The sequence below is a fragment of the Genypterus blacodes genome, unplaced genomic scaffold (genome assembly GCF_046128005.1).
Source record: "Genypterus blacodes isolate CSIRO-AG114 ecotype Tasmania unplaced genomic scaffold, CSIRO-AGI_Gbla_v1 ptg000017l_1, whole genome shotgun sequence".
NCBI classification, from domain to species: domain Eukaryota; kingdom Metazoa; phylum Chordata; class Actinopteri; order Ophidiiformes; family Ophidiidae; genus Genypterus; species Genypterus blacodes.
The window spans coordinates 2,439,744-2,461,198 of NW_027466831.1; the positions used below are offsets into that span (position 1 = coordinate 2,439,744).

General features: G+C 42.4%; 1 protein-coding gene across 1 annotated transcript; it reads right to left on the bottom strand.

Annotated features, from left to right (window-relative positions):
• Nucleotides 1-5,025: 5,025 nt before the first annotated feature.
• On the bottom strand, nt 5,026-14,184 carry dusp7 (dual specificity phosphatase 7). The gene is made up of 3 exons (XM_076140972.1): nt 13,209-14,184; nt 10,885-11,313; nt 5,026-9,030 (listed from the first exon to the last, which is right to left on the bottom strand). Exons 1-3 carry the CDS (start codon nt 13,612-13,614, stop codon nt 8,714-8,716), a joined length of 1,152 nt encoding a protein of 383 aa, XP_075997087.1. The 5' UTR covers nt 13,615-14,184; the 3' UTR covers nt 5,026-8,713.
• Between the last annotated feature and the right edge of the window lie 7,271 nt (nt 14,185-21,455).

Below are 21,455 nucleotides of genomic sequence, written 5' to 3' on the forward strand. Positions count from 1 at the left end.
TTACCACCCTGTGAGCACATTTCACACTGAATCTTTATTGCGCAGGGTGGAATTTGGAGAGAGAGGTTTCTGTGAGGTAAAGGCAGAAGAGTGTTACTTACTGAGTGTTAGTCAGTCTAACATCTTCAACCAAAAACATACAAAAAAAGAGGGAAAGATTACTGCAATGTACCTAACTCTAATTTAATCTCGAACTCAACATAAGATGAACTTGTAAAATGTTGCTGCCGGGTAAATACTTTTGTATCTTGGCCTTGTACTAGCTTGGAGGCACATTTGTTACCTAATTTCAAGAATTGGAGAAGGATAGAGGGATAAGAGAGAACATGAAACACAACAGATGGCCTGAAACATTTCAAAAATGGAATTTCTTTCAAAGATTTGGAAGAATCTTGCATCTACAATGTCAGGCTTTTCAGAATAAGAGATAATGTACCAGAAAATGTGATCTACAGTTAATTTTCTTCATTATCAATACATTTTGCTTTGGATACTTTGGAGTACAATTTGCTACATATGCTAGTTTTTCTTGTTAATAGGACTGGAGTATTTTTCCATTGTGGCCAGAAATACTAAGCAGAAATTCATTGACCATTATGAGAATTAAACAAATACGTCAGCAGCCTCTTAGGTAATGTCACGAGGGACAAAGAGCAACAGATAAGGGCAGGCTGAATATGTTTGCTCACCAAGGACAGGATCAAAGTCAAACATGCACGTACAGTATGCACATGCTCATACGCATACACACATATTTCATGCCTACACACACACACACACACACACACACACACACACACGCATACATACAAGATAATGGCTGAGCTCATATTCTAAAAGAATCTGGATTTTGTTGAAGCCTGAACTCAGTGGTTTGCGGACAGACGTGTTTAACCATATTTGGCCTCACTGAAGCTGTTCCACACAACTTAGGCAGGTCAGAGATATAATTTCTAAAATGCTACATAGTATATTCACTTGAGGCGGTTGGTTGAGGCTACTGAGCAAATCCCTTTGGCTTTTGAAATATTTGTTGTAGGTTTTATATGAAAGTTTGAAAGCAGCAGTTGACAGGGTGATGTCAGTGATCCGTGATTCATATTCCTGTTTTAAAATGGATTGGCAAGATGTAAATTCACTTTGGAACAATGTCCTAGAAACAAAATCACTCCGGTGTGTTTTTACCAAGAGAGCTAGATGATCACTGGCTGACAGGTGCACTGACATGGTGTATATCTCTGTATCTTTTACTGCATGACTGAAACTGTGTGTGCTGCACGCCCAAAATGAGTCAGTATACTGTCTGCATAGCTATTCTTGCTGATGTGCTCAGTGCTGAAACTAGATGAAAAAACTGATTCTCTTTTTCTGTGATTCATATCGTAAATGCGGGTATTTGCTGTATTGATTAATGATGCAATTCCACTCATGTGACCCTTGTGCGAGCAAACTGTATATTGTAGTACGCCAGATCTGAGTCTCTGTTTGAGAAGAAATCGTTGCCATTTATAGTCTATCATAAATGTGTCATTGTTTTTCATTGAAATTGGTGTATTCCTTTTTTGCAATATCTGATTTATGATTCCTTGACCTGCCCCTCATCCAGAACCTCACAATGAGCTTATATATTTTTTTCCATAACACAAAGCAAATTTAAAGCACACACGGCATCATCCAATGATGTTGTAATGACAATCTTAACATGACAGGGTGGAATGAAGGAATGTGCAGTAGGTATTGTGACTGCAACATTTTTTGGTCTTTTCCTGTCTATTCAGCTGTTTGCTTACCAGTTTTAAAGTTCACATTTTCCAGGTGCAAGCCTCAACGTGATGAAACATGAAAATCTTCCCTCTATTTTGCATCCCTTGCTCCTCTCATCTCCCTTCTCGCTCCCTCACTCCCTCCTAGATTTCCCTCCCATTATGCTCTTGAAGTGGTGCGTTGCTGGAGAGAGTGCTGCATTATATAACGGTAAAAGAGAGCTAAGAGAGTGGAGCACATCACAGTACAGTACCACTCTCAGTGGGAGGACAGTGCTTCTCTAAGTATCACAGCAGCAGCAGCAGCAGCAGCAGCCACAGCAGCCATTTACTGTAATTATTTGGTCCTTTAAAGCAGCAGGAACAGTAGCGCTTTTGTAAAAGGGTGAGACCTGTGCTCCTCTGTTTGTCACCGCCGGGCCACATGCAAATAATTTAAAAGTTTTATTTAGGTGAATCATAAAAAGACCACAGGGAAAATCTCATTAAAAGAAGATGGAGCTGGGTCTGTTATTGTTATCGTTCGTCTCTTATTATAAAGAGAGTAAAGATGGAAACCTCAGGCAGCGAGGTAACACAAGTTTCGATCAGTGGGTTTATTTGCACTTTAAAACTTGTAATGCGATTATGATGCGATTAAGGCAAATGTCATGTATGCACCTTATGTGATTGAAATCAGCACAATGTTAAGAAGGCTGACTCTGAGTAACAGAGCGAGATTATGTGATTGCCACTGTGTGCATTCCCGTAACCGGCACACACACACCACATACTCCGATTACGCAACACGTCAAACTGGGAGATACTACTGATTGTGTGCTTGGCTTAATCATATTTTGCCTTTAATCACAATAAGGACAAATATTCAGAGTGAAAAGTGCAAGTAAACATAATAACTGACTGCGTAGGACAAGAGGGAACATTAAACTACAGGATTGTTACTTTTATGGACCCTAAGAAGGAATGTAGAAATAAGGCAGAAAATAAATGCAAGCACACAGTTTCTAGTTCTCTTGTTCCTTCTTCACATCTCAGGGCATGTTTGCACTTGCTGTTTCTCTAGTAAAGCAATACTGAGGAGAGGAGGTTTATCCTGATCCGGTTTAAAAGTGAAACACATTCCTTATCAAAGTTTGACTGGGAAAGTTTTCAAAATTCTTGCTGAAATGCAGCGGTGTGGTGGCCTAAGATTCAACCTTTTCTCTTCTGCTTACATTTCATCTTTTACCTTTCCGCCTGTTTCCACAAGTTTCCTTTTGTTTCCAAGCTTATTCTTTCTGTTTATTTTGAATTTTGATTTTTTTGAGTTAAATGGAGGGGGGGAAATAGATATAGGAACAAACAGAATCAGCTATTCTATGAATTTCCAGTGAGTTTAGCGCTAAAGCTAGCATGCCAGGTACCCAGAGTCCAGATACAGAATAAAATGTCTCTGTTACCAAATGTGAGAGGAGCGTTGTACAAATTTTAAGTCGTTAAAATTGAGTTCTGGATCAGATTTAAGTGAACACAACATGAAAAGCTCAAAATGGCAAAGAGTTATGGCTTCTTTTGGCAACTTTTGTTACACTGCAGAGTCAATGTCCCACTAGAGCTAAAGTAGCCTTAGCTTTAGCTTCAGATTTGCGCTTTTAAAGCTAATTTCTAGGAGAATAAGGAAAACCTTAACAATACTGACTGTGCGACTTAAAAAACAGAGGTGAAGGGTGAAAGTTTAATCACATAAATAAGCTTGATTTGCTATTGACATGGGATGTACAGTAGGATAGCATGTCAGCAACAACCCCATCTTGGGTTGGTGTGTGGCTAATGAGAGGATACAGAGCTACTGACATTACCCTGCACAGTATCTTAATTAGTGCTTCAGAACAAAACAATCTATCTATCTCTGTTCTGAATTGTAAGCCTTTCCTGTGGTATAATGGTGACAATAATGAAGGAGCGGGAAACCCTGTCACCATGTTGCTGGGAAACATTTCTGTCATCATCCAGCCCCTCCACCCACCCAGCTCCTCAAACATGGTGGGTCTTAATTTCCGTTATTTCAGCCTCTCTCTCGCTTTAATATCCTGCCTGAATTAACGCAAAGTGGTTGTGTAACTTGATGATAAAAGCGAGGAAGCTTTGTCGAAAGAGGGAACAGAAGTGAGGGCGATGCCAGAGGAGGTGAGGAGAGAAGACGGCAAGGTATTTATAGCCAGCCAGCTCAGCTCAGCTCAGCCTGCCATCTCTAAGAAGCTCTTTTTACACAATCCCTCCTTCTCGCTTCCTCAATCTTTCAAGAACACAGCGCTCGGCTACCATCATTACTGACAAAATGAGAGGCAGGTGAAGAAAAGGCCGGAAATGTTTCCAAGAACACAGTCAATGTGACTGATTCTTGGAAAAGGATGGAGTTTCATTGTCACACATCTGAATCATATACCAAGAACTGGTGGTGAACTGCAGCGACAACTTATTGTGTAGTCTTATACAGTGTGTACGTACATATGTGGTAATTTATATGATGAGGAAATGAAGCTGGGCTAAGTTGCGTGACAGAGCGACAGGTGGGTTTGAGCGTGGTTCTAGCTTGTTGTGATAATCTCAAGCAGGCATTTGTATGGGAGAGGAAGTGGCAGAGTTCAGAGTTTCAGTTTGAGCAATCGGATGTGTTGCTGTCAGAAATATTCAAAACCATGGCGCTTCTGAAAACCACAGCAAAGACACAAAAAAACTAACTGTGTCATAAAAGGGCACAAGAGGAAGACGAAGGCTGAGCAAAACTATGAAAGAACATTGACCACAGCATCGTTGGTTAAAACACAGAAACTCCTTCAGCGTACCACAACAGATCGCATGGAAGAGAGGAACAACTGAAACATTTTATAGTGATATAATTTGCTACAGAGTTTACAACTAATAGATAGATCATCATAATAATAATCATATTTTCTATAAGCTTAATTTTATTTTATTATTGCATTGCCCCTGTAAAGCCTTGTGGCCTATATGATGATTATTTACATTTTTGGTTAACTAGAGAGTGCAGAGAGAGATGTTAACTCTTTCCATGAGATGTTTACATATAGAATCCAAAGTACTTGCTGGAAATGACAAATATCTAATACAGTTACAGTGGAATAGAGTGATGTAATTTGACAACGCAACTCTTTCCATTTTGGAAATGACTGCAACTGAGGAACAAAAAAAACAGTTTCCTGTGCATGAATCATATTGTTTCTGAAGTCATTTTGTGCCGAGCAATAAAAAGCAAAGCCTCTTTAAAGAAAAAAATATGTTCATATTTATTCGCGGTATAAACATGTGTTGTTTCCATATACTGTACAATACATAGGGTCAATCGTTTTTCCTTCAGTAGACAGAAAGGTGAACATGAACTGCCCCAGTTAACAAGCCCCGTTATTATACACAGACAGATTGCATCTTTTAAAAACTGTTTACAGCACAATACAAAACAGCTATTCACCGTGTGTTTGAAGCTGTAACACGATGCAAGATGCATTGTCAAAAAAATCCCTGAAAAATTCCTCACTGAGGTAACATTTTAAATCATTCACTTTTTCTTTCACTTTGTTTTTGCCCCCCCCGCCCCCTCCCCCCTCCTTTTCACTCCTTTCCTGTCATGCTCTCGAGCACATTCTCACCAGGATGTAGCTACAAGTAAGTACACAGAAACTGTCGTTCCTATGATCTGGCAAATTTACAAACAGAGAAAAAGACTTGATTCCTCTTTCAATGTTACAAAGACAAAAAAACACAAGAAAGCAGCTTGAAATCAACTATATTCTTTTAAATAGAAAAGCTCTGTACTGAAATATATTTCAGTCCTAGGGTGCAAGTGATCAAGTCCTCAATGTTTCCTTATTGTAAGTGGGATATGACTTCAAACAAGGGAAGTCCATTTAAGCTGGTAGTATTATTTTCATTTCTGATGCTATAATAAGAGAGGAACTTTGCATATCAACTCATAACATATATATACTTAGATATATATTCATATTAAAGGCCACAGGAATAGCATAGAGCACATTATATCAAAACAAGACAGAAAAGACCTTGTCATTATTTAAACCGGGTGGCATAATCATCTATTGTAAAACATTACTGGCATGCTGAACCACAGCTCTGGTTGTGTGTATTAATGTGTGTCCGTTTGTTGGGGGTTGAGTGTCTAAGTGTAAGTGTGTATGTTTATGAGAGGGCCTCTTTCAGGTTGGTACTGGGCAGAGAGCCCTGCATTTTGGACACCCCAGGTGAAATGTTACTTCAGTCCACAAGCCATCGAGCTGGATCTTGTATAATTATATATAATAGTTATAGTACAAAAGCAGAAGAATTAAAAATTGTGAGGTCTTGGATCTACAAAATACTGCAAAAAGGTGTTTGATATATTGCAGAGTAACAAAGATGACCTCGTGTAACCCGTACAGTACAGGACAGACAACTGCCCTTACCGTGTTCTGATTCAGATAAGAGATAACAAACGTTTCATTTTATACACATTTCTTAAAGTGAGATACAAAGAGCATTGAACAGTCAGCATTAGAAACAAGTTATAAAGATTATATAAGGCCAGCTAAAACCAACCCTGTTCAGATTCAACATCTGACCCCTCTGAAACCCAGTTCTATGTTTCTGTTAGTGACCCTGTCCACGTTACCGCTTTGCTCTGAACATTGTGCTCCGCCTAAAGTCTTTCACTTTATATGCCTGATGCAACGCTGCACAACCGTTTCACTCACAAAAGGAAACCCGAAGTAAAAAAGAGAAGTATTGCTGCACAAGGGGAATTGAAAATCGGCCGTTTGGTGAAATCCATTTGAACTCTCTTCCATGTTGAAGTGCTTGTGATGTGGACAGGGTCTTAGAAAACTCCTTGGCTACATACTGTGCACTGCAGGATCAGCGGCAACAGTAGTTAAAAAAACTGTCCTCATCGTTCGTCTTCCACCTGGTAAAGCAACATCCGACCCCTGGTTATTTCTACTGTTAAGAGATCATACAGTACCACAGCATGCTCAGGTATACAAAATAATATAGATCTGTTTACTATTAGCTCTATAATATATATATATATATATATCAATTTGTGTGTAATATATCTTTAATATCGTATACCCAAGGCTTTAGGGTGAGACTTTGACGAAATGGGTGATCCCTTTGTGGAAAGGCTTTCCTTTCATATCCTCCAATGCAGTTAAGGAACAAGCTGCTACCAAAGTAGCTTAGTGCAGTCTAGCTGAGGCCAGTCCCAGACGCAGACTGCTTTCTTTCAACTCCACAAGAGGCTCTACCCCCATTAGCGCAAATTCTGGATTGTGGAATCGAAGGTTTACCCCAAGACCAGGTTATGATATCATCCAACCCCTTGTTCTCACCCTAACCACTTCCTGTATCAAAACCCCCTGACTAGAGCGAATGATACAGAGGTTAACTTCTTTTTGGCAATCTCTAGCTGTTGGACACAAGATGACACATAGGACTGAAACTGGAGATCTTCCTCTTATGCTAAAAGGAAGTATGCAACACAGAGTTCCTCTGAAAGAGTGTTGAGGTACCGATTTGGCTGAATATAGTAGTAAGAACGTATCATGAGATGGAATTTTATAGGAACGTCCGAGTTCGGAAATGAAACGGAAAATCTAAATGAATCCACACAGCTGTAGCAAATGACTGATATTTCTTGTTAGACAAGTGGATGAACAGTCACATTGTGCAATGACGCATGAACCGGGACTTTCTCTCACTTGCCAAAGAATGTTGAATGTGAGATCTTATATCTTAACGCAATCACGGTTCACATACTAATCCCCAGCCCTATTCCTAACCCTAACCCTAACCCCATTTAAACCCTGAATCCAGAATCCCTACACTTCCTGCTCCCTCCCCACTTGCGTGGTGCAGCTGTTGGGACTCGTCGCAGCCTGGGACTGGCCTCTCCTCTCCACTCCTCTTGTCTGAATGTCTCTTTATCTGCCTGCTTCCAGCACTGGCTCCAAGTGCCAACACGTCAATGGCTACACCACTGTGCAAACTGCATTAGGTCATTACAAACCTAACAAGAAAAGGAAAACAAGGAAAAAAAACACTACAAAAAAAAGACAACTATGAATATCACGACAACGTTCTCTTTTGTTGGCGTGGCCACACCCACTCCCATTCTTTAGTTTTACAATCTCTTAAGCCGTAACTGGATTGGAACACTTTGTTTTTGGACAAAGATTTTTGTGTGTATATATCAAGTATACATTTGTGCGTAAATGTACACAAAATATACAAAAATGCATATAGACATACTGATTTTGTTAAGGGCTGCCCATACATTTTCTATGTACGTTAACATACATACATACATACATACATACATACATACAGTACAAACATACATACTTTATGTGCGCGCGTGTGTGTTAATACCTTGGTTTTTAAAAACTCTACATTCAGTAGAGTGAGATTTCCTACTCGTAAATCCCAGATTCTCCACTTGGCACCAGTCAGCTCAGCTTAAGGGCTGAGACAGAGAAACAGAGAGGATGTTGTTGTCTCAAAAATCAAGCATTGAAGATTTCTGTGTTCCTATCTTTGTATGAAGCTGTCTGTCCTGTTCAGGCCTTCACTGAGTTTCTCAGTCAGTTGAGTCCACCATGTTCTTCCTCCATTACAGAGCAGGTCATTTTGCGAGACAAGTCGATGCAATCACTCCAATCAGTGTGATCATAATTCCGCCTGTCAATACCCCTCTGGGTTAAAAATAGCTTTTGCTTCTGCTTTTCCCCTTTAACCCATCATCGCTGACCTCCGCTGTCACTTCAATGCTTCTCCGTGGCCAGGCTCTCAGACAACGAGCCTCGGGAGACTGAAACATTCATTAAAACCGGCTGCCAGTGCAGCCACTGTTACCATAGTAACACCACCACCTTGACCCCAAAGGGACAGTACCCTGATTTTCATGTGGACTCTAGTGTGTCCAGTTGAAACACGTTGTGATTGGTTGGGGTGGTGAAAAAGAGCTGCTCATGAGTTGGCGAGGACGTGTGGTTGTCACAGGGGCTGTTCAGGCCCAGTGTCCTCTCAAAGTCTAGGAGTTGGCCCATGAAGTTGAAATTCGGAGAAATGTTTGACTTTTTCCTCTTGACGAAGTCGTAGGCGTCGTTGAGCGACAGGTTGAGCTTCTGCATCAGGTAGGCCACAGTTACGGTTACCGAGCGGCTGATCCCCGCCAAGCAGTGGACCAAGATGCCACATTTTTTGGAGCGGGCCTCGTCTGAAGGAGAAGGACAAGAACAAAAGATGAGAACAGAAGAAGGTAAGGAATGAGAAACAGGATTACATTGCTGATAAATCTATGGTTCAGACACTCTTATAGGGGTCTTTAAAATAAGCTCTTACTTTTTAAAACAAAGGTAAAAACGGATCTAAACATGACACATCATCAGTTTTTGTTGTTTCCTTTTCCTCCTGTGTTCCCTTGTTATAAGCTGTTCTTCCTGCTAGCTGATGAGTGTGTTTACTGTAAACGCTGCTGGTCTCTTGAGATGGATGTGTGAGAACAGATCATCCTGTTTAAATTGGTATAATCTTTCTTCTTAAAAAACTAAAAATAAGGAGTTTGACATACAGCTGAGTCCTCTGATTGTCAACAAGGTAAAAGCAGCAGTGAGTATCTACAACTTTACTGACAACACATTTCCTCACCGGGCACTTAACCAGCCTTTTCTACAGGAGTGATTCATCATAAAAATGAATATTTAAACAAAAATAAACACATCATTGGCATGGAAAGATGAATTGTAACCAACAAATCACTGCTATTAAGTATCAAACAATGCAGCTTTACTAAATAAACCTGACGGTTTTTACTATTTGTACAAAAAGATTGTCTAAAACAGGATCTTCTTTACTTAAAGGCAAGATAATCATACATTGTCAAAGTAAAGTGCAGATATATGCATTATATAAATGCATATAAATTAAGCATATATGAATGATATTGAGCTTTATTCAAGCCTTGGTATTATTATTATTTTACTCATTGAGATGTTTCTCAATGAGAGCGAATTGTCACATAGAGATATTTTTCTGCTTTCTAGCATTTCGTTCACGGGGAAACTTGAATAAAACCATCTTACATTATTAAAAGGCAACATCCAACCATCCAGCCTCTATCAGTTGCAAGCCTCTGTGCGATCACTACAGGCCATTAGAGCAAGAGTTAAGTGCTTCTTTCCTTCTCTCTCTCTCTTCCACTCCTTTATCGCTCCCACTCTGTCTTTGTCTTTCTTACTTTTGATGGATCCCCCCCCTTCCGTCTCCCCTGTCTGCGCTCCCTCTGTCTGCATCTCTTATTGTAAGATTGGGGTCAGCTGGTTGACGAGCTCAAGCTGCTGAGCGGATACCAAATAAAAATTTATATGTGGTGTGCGCTGACTTGCTGCAATAAAAGGCTAAAGCAAAGGCCCCGGCATCCTCATCAGGGCAACCAAAGCCAACAGTATAGGGCCTGTAGGTCCAAATTCTAGCCACTCCAGCAATTAGTCTGAATTAAACTGGTTTTTAAGTTTCATAGATGGTTGTCAAGCATTCCTACACTTTTATTGTGGTTACAGAAAAGATGTTTCTGGATTTCAAAAACAATCCAACAAAATAAGAACTGGCATGTTATGAAACTGAGAGTAAATTATAAGGGCCTATGTAGGTCACCTTTGCAGCCAGAACTGAAACTATAATTACCCTGTTACCAAAGAAATCTGTTGTGATCCTCGCCTGTTACCAATGCTTAGACAGTACCAATTAACAACAGCATGACCTCCGGCTCTGGCATATGTCATGTTTCCTACAACAAACCAAAACAAAGACCTGGATGTTCTCTGTCGAAGACTGAAATTATTCCCTTTGTTCCCTCAGAGTGAAAAAATAACGAGAATGTTGAGGAATGTTGAGCAACCGAGCAATGATATGGAAAAATGTAAACTTAGCTCAGAGGAATCTAGAGTACATGGAGCTGGCCAAACCATTTTGTTAACAGCCAAAAAGTATTTCCACAAAAACATTTATATACAAAGAAGAACAATTTACAATGATGTCATAATAAACTTGATCACACTCCACCGCCACTTACCAATGAAGGAAATGGCCTCTGGGAAAAACTGAGAGAGATTCTGGCTCCAGTGATCAGAGATGGGGATCTGTTTGTACTTGAAGTCCCCTTCATGTTCGAACATGTTGGGCAGGTTGGGCGTCACATTGAGGATGTACTTGATATTATACTGCCCGAGTACATCCAGGTTGGTGGAGTCTTTGGCACAGCCCAGGTACAGGTAAGGTAGAATCTGGACAGGGAATGCTGGCTGGTTGTTGGGAAGCGGGCTGCCCTCCGACTCCGTGGCGCTGCCGGGTTCCCGGTCGGATTCGCCGTCCGAGCAGTCGGAGCTGATCCGGAGTCCTCCCAGTCCCAGGACAGAGGCGGGTGGCGAACTGCTGGGGCAGGAGCAGTCCAAGTTGGTCTCGCAGTGCTCGGGGTACTCTGACTGGAACTTGTTGAAGCCCCCTGGAGGCAGAGGAAAAGAGGGAAAAAGGTCAATATTAGGATAAAGCCAGGTAAAGCCTCTCATTTGGTGCTGCATGAAATGTGCCCTGTACTTGACCACAGGCGGGTCACTGTCTGTCAGGGCCGTGTTTACTCCGAGTAAGCAAGCAGCCAACACTTCCTCTTGTGTAATTCTACAAAAAATTTAAATGCAGCTAGATGTTGAAACTCTAACAACACACGACACACAAACTAGATCACCAACCTGAACAGCAACAAATGAGCTGTATGGGTCTATGCATGAATATTTATATGACAGCTAATTAATTCAGTGAATATAGAATGTATGTAAATAGGACTACATTACCATTGAAATTTCTATACTTACTATTAATACTTGTATATAAATCCAATTTAACATGTCACATCAAAATCTGACGCATCATCCAAATTCCACATATACTTATATACTTGTATTTATATGACTTTTAATATGACTTGTGTATGTATGTCAGGTTGCTGTTTATAAACGTGTTTTACTTACAATCTAAAGCACTTGTGACTTGGTTCGTTGTATTTTTCATATGTGAGTAACTAAAAGAGAAGCCAGTATCTATTGTACTGACTTCAGAGGTTTAAATAAGCAAGAATAATAAACATCTAATGAAACAGGACGTCATCCTAACCACTCAATCACACGAACACAATGTAAACCAACAGCACCATCAGCACTATTCAAGAAGACGTGTATCATATTCTGCTTAGTGCGAAGATGTGTGTGTGTGTGTGTGTGTGTGTGTGTGTGTGTGTGTGTGTGTGTGTGTGTGTGTGTGTCATCAGGTGGAGTCGAGATAAGATGTTTCATGTTGTTTTAATGAGTATTTATCAGTTATAATAAACCCAGGATCTCCGCCAGATGTTGCTCCATTGAGAAAAGCTGCACCCGGGGGAGAGAGCAAGACAGGCGGCTACAGCGCGACACAGCTCAGGGGGCTTTTTGTGAATGGCGACTCTCGATGAGACGTTTGTGTGTATTAATAGATCAATCGCAGCCTGATCTCACGCCACTGACTGCGGTGTTATATGGTGCGTTCAGTTGCGCGTCTCCGGCTCTGTAGTTTAACTGTGCTCTCATGGCGACGGTGGTTGATTCACGGCGCGTCGTGTCTTCATTCATGAAAAGGTTCCGAGCAGCGCAGTGTTAGACTGAAGGAGCTCAACATGGCGGGGCTGCCGCTCTGCTGAGCTTAATTGAAAACATCTTTGACACACACACACACACACACACACACACACTACACGGTTACAAGGCTCGTTTCACAATAGATTCTCTCTATTTTAGTCTGAATCTCTAACGAAATCTTCACGTCACGACACCAAACTGTTGTTCCGATTATCGAACGTCAAAGTTAATAATAATGATAATAATAATAATACACTTTTCTGCCTTTACCTTCTTTTATCGGTACACAGCTATACTTTGTTTTAAACTATTTCAAATTTAGTTTCTATTTCAATCTTACGGCTATATTACAGTTGAACTTGTTTGAAGTACAACTGCGACTCAAACATTACTATAATATACAACAGGCAAACGAGTTCAGGGCCGGAACAAACCCGAAACATGTGTAATAAACGTTTTTAATCACTGACCAGGAAGACGAACTATAACTATTTAAACATCAGATTGTTTCTTCTAAGTGTCAGGAAACAGTTGGACTTCATTTCACAGTGAAACAGTTCCTCATTCTGATCTTTGCTGCACTGCGAGTGTTGAAGGGAAGTTGTGTTGTGAATTGAATCGCATTAACACTCTGATGAGATTCAACCAGACAACCTCTCTCTCACACACACACACACACACACATACACACACAAACATACACACACATCTCCCGCTCCATGTGCGCTCTTACCCTCCAGGTAATACGCCTTGCAGCCGTCATCCCGGAGCTTCTGGAGCAGCAGCCACAGCACGGAGCTCCCCAGCCCGGGCTCCTGCCGCTCAGAGGTGGCCTCGTCGTAAAGCACCACCACGTCCGTCTTACACCGCTTGACGAATTTCTCCTTGTCCTCGTTATTGGGGATGATGGAGCGGATCGGCAGGTTGCCCTTCTTCAGCCTGCGGAGCATCAGGCCCGGGATGGCCAAGTTGATGGCCGACTCGATGTGCGAGGACTCGTAGAGCTCATGAGATCTGCAGTCCAGCAGCAGCAGAGCGGCGGCGCCGGACTCCAGCTCCTCCTGCAGCCACTCCGTGCTCTTACTCGACATCGTCACAGTCACGATCTCAGAGTCGCTCCACGGGTGATTAATTCTCATCGGGGAAATGTTAATCCGAGTGTGTCGAAAGACGGAACGCAGAGGTGGAGAGACGGAGGACGGAGACGGGGACAAATCACGGCGCTAAAGTTCCCTTCCTTCCCGCGGGCAGCACCGCCGCCACCGCTGCTGCTGGTGCTGGTGTTGCTGTTCTGGCGGGCACACACACAAACACACGCACACGCACCCGGTACAAACACACACGCACGCACACGCACCGAAGGAGCAGGAAACTTGAACATACAGAGGTTTCTTCCCCCCCTTCCCTCCTTCCTTCAGTCCGATATGAGCGGAGGTTTCATTCCAGTCCATTCGACGTCCATTTGGCCGAGACGCTCCAACTTTAAACGCACCCAAACACCGACACGCAAAGCGCCGATGGCTCCCGTTTTAATCCTCCAAGATGTGAGTTCGGGGCGAGTTGTTGTTGTTGTTGTTGTTGTTAAAGGCCATGATGATTCTGCTCTGACATGCTGGTTCGCGGCTGAGCGCCTCTGGTTTGTCAATTGCGTTGGCTGGACGCGTGAAGGAGGCTCTGCGGGCTTGCCATTGAAGAGGCGGAGGAGGGTGAGGAGGAGGAGGAGGAGGATGAGAAGGAGGAGCTGCACAGATTTAAAGGTGCAGAGCTGGAAATGATGCACTGGACTTTTGAGAACATGCGGCCCCATTCATTAATAACTCCTCAAGAGAAGGAGGATGGATGACCAGAGAATGAAGATGTTAATGTACCATTCAATCACGCTGCTGATTGGAATAATATTAATATTGACACTTAAATGGCAAATTCTCTATCATTATTGATACTTCTGTAATGTAAAGATGATCTCTGCACATCTGTGAGGGCTTAAAGGTGGACAGCATGTTTTTATTTATACAAGTATTTATGAGGCAGATGCATCTATCCAAAGCAACACACTCCTAGTCAGAACCCCTTTTGGACTTATGACTCATGCACCTCGGAGTTATGGGTACAAAAACAATCAGTGTGTGTACTTATCCATGACTCAAACACACCTCTGTCCATTCATAACACAATCAGAGAACTTCATTTGCAATCATGACACTAGGATTGAAAATGGCCATGATGTGACTCATTTAAAGACATTTTTACACAAACACACAAAGCAGCATCCACAGAGAATGAGACATCGAATTCATTCATAGGTGCTTGGGCAAGGAATTCAAGGAATATAGATGTCATGTATTGATAGTTTCATTGGAATTTTAGGACCAAAGAAGAGATTTGAATCCAGGGTCACATTCATTCATTCACTCCAGCAGTCCATTGTGGAGCTGCTAGTCTCTTTATGCTTCTTTACTGTAGTAGATGTTTCTACCCACATGGTGCTTCAAAATCCAGATCCATGCAGTTCAGCATGTGCTTTTAATAAGAGCAGAATCTGATTTCCTTCCTTCCTTCGTATTAAGAACATGTGTCAAAACGCCATTTTACGCCAGTCATTACCGCTTACAATACCTCAGTGGTGGCTGGTGTACCTGGTGTCCCACGCAAACGCTTATTGGGTCATCACATAGCGCCATGAATGACCTAATAAGGCATCAGCAGGTTGTGACAGAGGCAGAGAGGGTGAAAAGAGGAGCGTTTGATTTCCTCACAGCTGCAGAAAGGAGGAGTGGGGGGATGCACCAGCTGCAGACAATGGCTCTTTATCCCCTCTAGTGACTTACACACACAAACACACACACACCAAACACAAACAGCGGCATACATACATGCGTACACGAGCGCACAAACACACACTTACACAAACTTAGGGCTCTTGTGTTTCAACTCCTTTCGTGGACAATAACAGGCTCTCTTGCTGAGTGTGTAGCTACTCTGTGTGTGCGTTTGTCTGGAAATGACTCTAGAGCAGTAAACAAAAGGATTTCTGACTTATTTCGAAACTTTCACGATGGAGGACTTGTCGCTGTACTCAGACCGAAACTCAGAGAGAAACAGAGGAGAGCAAATCTTCAATTCTTTGTTCTATAATATCCCATTCACGCCGTAGAATCCTGGATAAACATTGATCTCATCTACATACGGGAAATTAAAAGAGTGACAGCTTTGTGCACACGTTTCCTATCGTACAAACATGTAACACAAAAGCAATGCAGGCAATATGAACTGATGCCTTTGACAGAGATCCTCCCCTCACTGATGGAACAAAAAAACTCACCATTAACTCCTTCTGCCAGATGGAAGAGCCTTTAATTCTATCATCCCACTACTCTAGAATGGTAATGCAATTTTCTGAAGTATGGAGATGAGAGGAGCTCACAGTCCCAGATTCCCCCTCCAGTTGTATGTAAATCCACCAAACAAAATTCAAAATGAATCCGACAAAGATTTACAGAGCTACCATTGCAAATATTACATCGTTCTTATCCTCACATGTTCTCCAAACGTCAACATCTGTCGGAAAAAAAGAGGCATAATTGTGGCCCTGCCTGAATGATTGATCTGATTTTTGTGGCCTCGTGAGCTTTATTACCCATGAACTGCTTTCAGCTGTACCGTTTCTGAACCAGAACATTTGCCCATATCCCTGGAAAATCACCCTGGGTTGCATCCAGGATTTAGAAAACTGTCTCATTCATTGTCAGTGGAGCAGTTCCAAGTACTTTTTTGTCAAAGATTAAATGTTCCTGATTCTTGGTTCCGGAGGATTTAAATTTATATTGATGAACGTCCTTGTCATTAAGTCAACATTTCACTCCCTCGTTGGCAGGATCAACGTCTTGTCCTTCCTCTTACTATCACGTAGGGAAATACAACATTGCAGAATTACTATACTTTATTAATTTTCCTTCCAAATGAGTCACTTCAGAATATTAGGAAAATTACCAACTGGGCATGGAGGTGTTTTTATTGTGCTGTGTTTCAGTCTGAGGTCTCTTTAGAGGCAGACTGTGGTTTAAACCCACTCACCTCAGTGATGAAGAGAGGTGACCACCCCTCTCCCACGCTAACGCTGGCATTTCCTCTGCAGTTTCCTTTGCCCCCAAACACTCAGGTCGCAAAAAACACATAAAAAAAACAGGCCTGGAAAACCTATCAAGGAACTCTGTCTGTCTCCTCTGGCTTTGGGTTTTCTGCTCAGCGCTTCATAACTATCAGCTTGTCAATCACATATACAGTTAATCAGATTGGTAGAGTTGAGAATGCCTGGTAAAATACTTCTATGAGGGTTTTGGAATTGTTTTATCAAATCAAAGGCCCAATAGAAGTTAAGATGACTGATTGATAGTCATTTATTCTTCTATTTGTTGTTCCTAATCTTTCCATTTCATCACTGTATTACCGTGTTTGATTCCTGTCTAAACTCTTCTACTGTGTTTGCGCTACCTTGAATCAAACATAAAAAGCTTGTCAGTGAAGCTTCTTCTTATAAGGCTGTTTTATTGCTCTACATTATTCATATCACAAAGCCACTTCAGAGACACTTCCGATACAGCGGATTTACCATTTTTTTCCCTGAGAAGTGGAGGTTGAGAGCCCTTCCAACATGTTGGTACGAGCCTGAAACAGCTAGACTGAGGTAAAGCTGCAGGAATGATACTTCACCACGGAGAGAGGTAATACAAAGAGCCTCGCAACACTCACTGCTAGATAACTGCTCACTTCTCCCTCTAAAGACAGAAGCGACCGGCGTCCATTCTGATGCCGTCGGTGGATGTGTGTGTGTGTGTGCCCGCCGGCTGCTATGAATATTTTAGGAATCCCTGGCATAGGCTAAGTGTGCTTGTATATTTATGTGGGCGCAATATACAGTACGTGTACAGTATATATGTGGGGATGAACACATGCTTACAGTTTGAACTCTGAGCGGCCTTATGAACCACAACAGTCGCTCAGCTATTATTAAAGACCAGAACTAGAAAGTCGAGAGAGAGAGAGAGAGAGAGAGAGAGAGATGAATAGATCTAAATCGTATTGATGAATGATCACAGACTGATTAAATGCTTTCGTAAGTTTGAAAAAGGCTTCAAGGCCTCAACAATAATCAGTTTAAAGCAATTTATGTATAAATGAAATGTTAATGCTTAAAAACAGCAATGGGACTATTGAATAACAGATGTTCTTCGCTTGCTGTTCACAGTAAAGCTGGCCTTGAATTGAATGACTTGCTCAAGGACTCTTCAGACGCTTACTCCTATTCAGCCAGTGAAGGACCATACAGCAGTCATCAGCCGGAATATTTACTTCATAATGACCTTTTCTCATAACAAAAAAACTCCATTGATAATCTAGGACGGGGCTAAAACACGGAGACGCAAACTCATTCATTTACAGTCACACTTCGTATTAGTTCCCAGTTCGTCTAACCTGCATGCCTTCGAACTGTGGTAGGAAACCGGAGCGCCTGGAGGAAACTCACACTGACACAGATCCAACTGGATACATTAGAACACAGAATCAACCGGAGACGACTTAAATGACGCGAGCCCGATCCCGTCCTAGTATATAAATGCATCGCTACGAACACCCTATGACTAAGGGGACTTCCAGGTTCCCTGAAGTAAAAGACTTTACCCCAGATCGTCCACTGAGTGGCACTGTAGCACTGGGGCAAATGGGAGGGATAGGAAGGGGAGTAGTTACTGTCCTAGTTACTGTCCAGAAGAGTGGCACACAGAGCTGGAAGTCTGCTGGACGTGGCGATAAAGCGCGAACTTACACAAAAATTGACACAAACGCACAAAACACTTGAGGGGTTCATTTCAGGTTTGATTTGAGTCTAGTTTTTGCCTGCTACAGTAAGTCTAGACATACTGAACAATCCTCACTGTGAATGTTAGAGAGTTAGAGTGTTTCCTCTCTAGGTTTAAGTAGTTCATATATTATAAAAAAAAGTTCCAGAATCACATAAAGTTATGCATTCGTACTTTGTGAGTACATGTCTGATGATATCACAGTTCCTGCCAAAGAGTTAACTGTTGAAGTCCAACCTCAAACTGAGTCACCCAACCTGCCCCCAAAGTCAATCTGATTCTTATTGTCTTTGGAGGCGCTCCAGGCCGCACCGCTCCACCAATCCTTTCTAGCTTGAGTGAATATTCCATAAATCACAGGGCCCACATCACAAAAGTTACATCAGTTGTGATTAGCTCTTTATTTGAATGGTTAAATCTTTATTTAAATTAACAGTATACCACCTACTGTTTCTAATCATATGGAACACAAACATGTATCTAAGTAGCCATGGGTATATTATAGAAGCAATGAAGTGAGTCATAGTGTGTCAATTTACTCTGACACACACACACACACAGACTTATATCACGATGACAGCTGACAAGCGGGGCCGTAAAGACAGATGGTGATCAAAGGTGGCCAAAAAACACACCAGTGATCTGCTCTATGCTGTGAAAACAGTTTCACTTTCTGCCGTCTCTCTTCCAGCTCAGTGTATGGACTTAATATCAGCGCAGCCATTTTACAACACACACAAATGACCTCATAACTACTGCTGCTAAATCTTCACATAAAGTCCCAATAAGCCAAGCATATGTGCTTTTAATAGGACACAAGTGTTCTGGAAGTCTCAGACTCAGCTTCTCTCTCCTTTTAATCCTCTCCTTTCCTCAGTTGAGGGTAAGACATTTACAAAAGCATCATCGTTTCTTCATTCTCCTTAACTATATTTCTAGTGAAGGAGCTTCTGGCTTCTACAATTATTTGCTAATCAAAAACAATTCCACAACTTTCACATTACCTTTCCATGGTAGATAAAGCAATCTGTACGACGACTGCGGCAAACAAATCCTGTGTCCTCTTCAGCAGACAGTCAGGTTTCATTAACACTACATTTGCATATAGGGAATCATCCCGAGATAATGTCACAGAGAAACCACCACTGGTTTGTTTCCTAGGTTGAGTTGAGGCATTCGCGGAAATTGTTTCCATACTTCTCAAGTTCTACATCGAGTTCAAGATCATGATCGTGATTCAAAATGTGTGACTTTTCCAAAACTATTGGGCCAGTAACACACATCGTCAAATCCCATGAGTTTTCCAGGATTGTCGTGACCAAAGAACCCTCCTGAAGAGAAGTCCACCTTTAGAGAAAGCAGGTGAGGCGAGGAGGTGAGGTCATCGGCAGGTTTGCTTTATGGGTTGGTCTGTATAATATAAATAGGTAATTTTTCAAATCTCAAACACATTCACACACCTTCAAGCATGTGTGTGAGTCTTATTTGTGTAAGCTGAGCAGCGGCAGGTCATCGCTCCAGTATGACTGCGTGATTTAAAGCTGACCTTGCAGCCTTTAGGTAACACTGACCTACATGCATCTACACGCTTTTGAGATGAACTTCACCTCCTTTTCCGATGGCCATAACAAGATACTTTGGCTCACAGGATCAAAATCATTTTCATACAGGAGAAGAAGAAGAAAAAAAAAAAGAATCTTTGCTCCATCCTGCCATTCACTCCCTCTGGAACTGAATGGAAAAGATGGTTTTGGAGGAGAAACTGAGGCGTGGGCTGAAAGGAGCAAAGTGCCAAACCTCACTAACTGCCAGCAAGTACAACTCGGCCCGCTCATCAGAGAGGGGAGCAGAGGAGGGAGGGAGGGGGGAGTGGGAGGTAATGGAGGGGTGGGGGAGGTCTGAAGCAGGAAATGAGGTACACGAGGCACAGCTCTGCCAAGTCCAGCATCGGTCAGGAGACGACTGAGACCCAAACAGGCTTCTCCTGTTTTAAACTCTTACTGTAAATGTGCTCACCTGTTCTCATCACCGCCTCGTGTTCTTAATGTGAACAATAGCTGCTACAAAAGGTGGCTCATTAGGCTGTGTGTTGGCAGTATTTGTCCCTTTCTATCCATACCTGCTCATCCTGTACTGAGACACTGGGGCAACCCACACAGGAGGAAAGACTATGAAAGGGAGCAGAGCCTCCACCTGCTGCTGCTGCTGCTGTGCCGCCAGCCTGAACAACACTGTGGCTGGAGATCATCTCAACGCCATCAATCTGTAGGAATATCACATAAATGTTAGGGGAAACGAGAATCCAAGAGGAGCAAGAGAGTAAAAAGACCCGACACACTAAACCACTAACGCACGCACACACACACACACACACGCGCACGCACACAGGCAAGTGGTGGCAGCAACCGCAGCGCACCAGGAAAAACATATCCAGATGTTTTCTTCACCTCCAAGATCAGCAACCCCCCCTCACACACGCACGCACGCACACACACACACACACACAAGACACGCGCACAGACACACACTCACAACCTGTGGGCCACACATGGGCTACATATTACAGAGGCTTGCTCTCCAAATTCTTTCTTCCCTTCTTTCTTTCTTTCTCTCCCTCCTCTCTCTCTCTCTCTCCCCCCCCCCCCCCCCCCACACACACACACAGTTATTGAACCCAGTCTTTCTGCCCCCCCCTCTCCTCCACTAGTGCTCCTGGCAGGCAGTCTGGTTGAGGCCCATACTAAAGGGAGACATTTTCTGTGTGTGTGTGTGTGTCTGTGTGTGTGTGTGAGTGAGTGAGAGAGTCCTCGGGCCCCAGACAGGAAGGAAGAGAGTGGGCCCGGCAGCACAGCTCCAGAATTCCGGGTTTGTTTTTCTTCTTTTTCCATCAGCCTTAGCAGAGTCTTAAAGGAACAGTAGTCAATATTTTTCCCCTTTTAATGACGCCATGCTGTTCTCAGAGTAACTGACGTCTGAAGTGGAAAGAACTTTGGTATGTACACATTAACTACCTGTTGATGAAGAGTTAAATGGATTGTTATTAGAGCACAGATCAATGTTTTCCTTGAGGAATCCCAGGATGCATTTAGATCCTCAGGCTCACTTTCTTTGGGCTTCCATAA

What these genes read in the sequence shown, in the direction of transcription:
- dusp7 (XM_076140972.1), bottom strand. Translation starts at nt 13,614, where the DNA reads ATGAGAATTAATCACCCGTGGAGCGACTCTGAGATCGTGACTGTGACG. An exon ending in CAAGGCGTATTACCTGGAGG is followed by an intron (nt 11,314 to 13,208) that starts GTAAGAGCGCAC and finishes CTCTGCCTCCAG; the next exon opens with GGGGCTTCAACAAGTTCCAG. An exon ending in AGAGGCCATTTCCTTCATTG is followed by an intron (nt 9,031 to 10,884) that starts GTAAGTGGCGGT and finishes CTTCTCCTTCAG; the next exon opens with ACGAGGCCCGCTCCAAAAAA.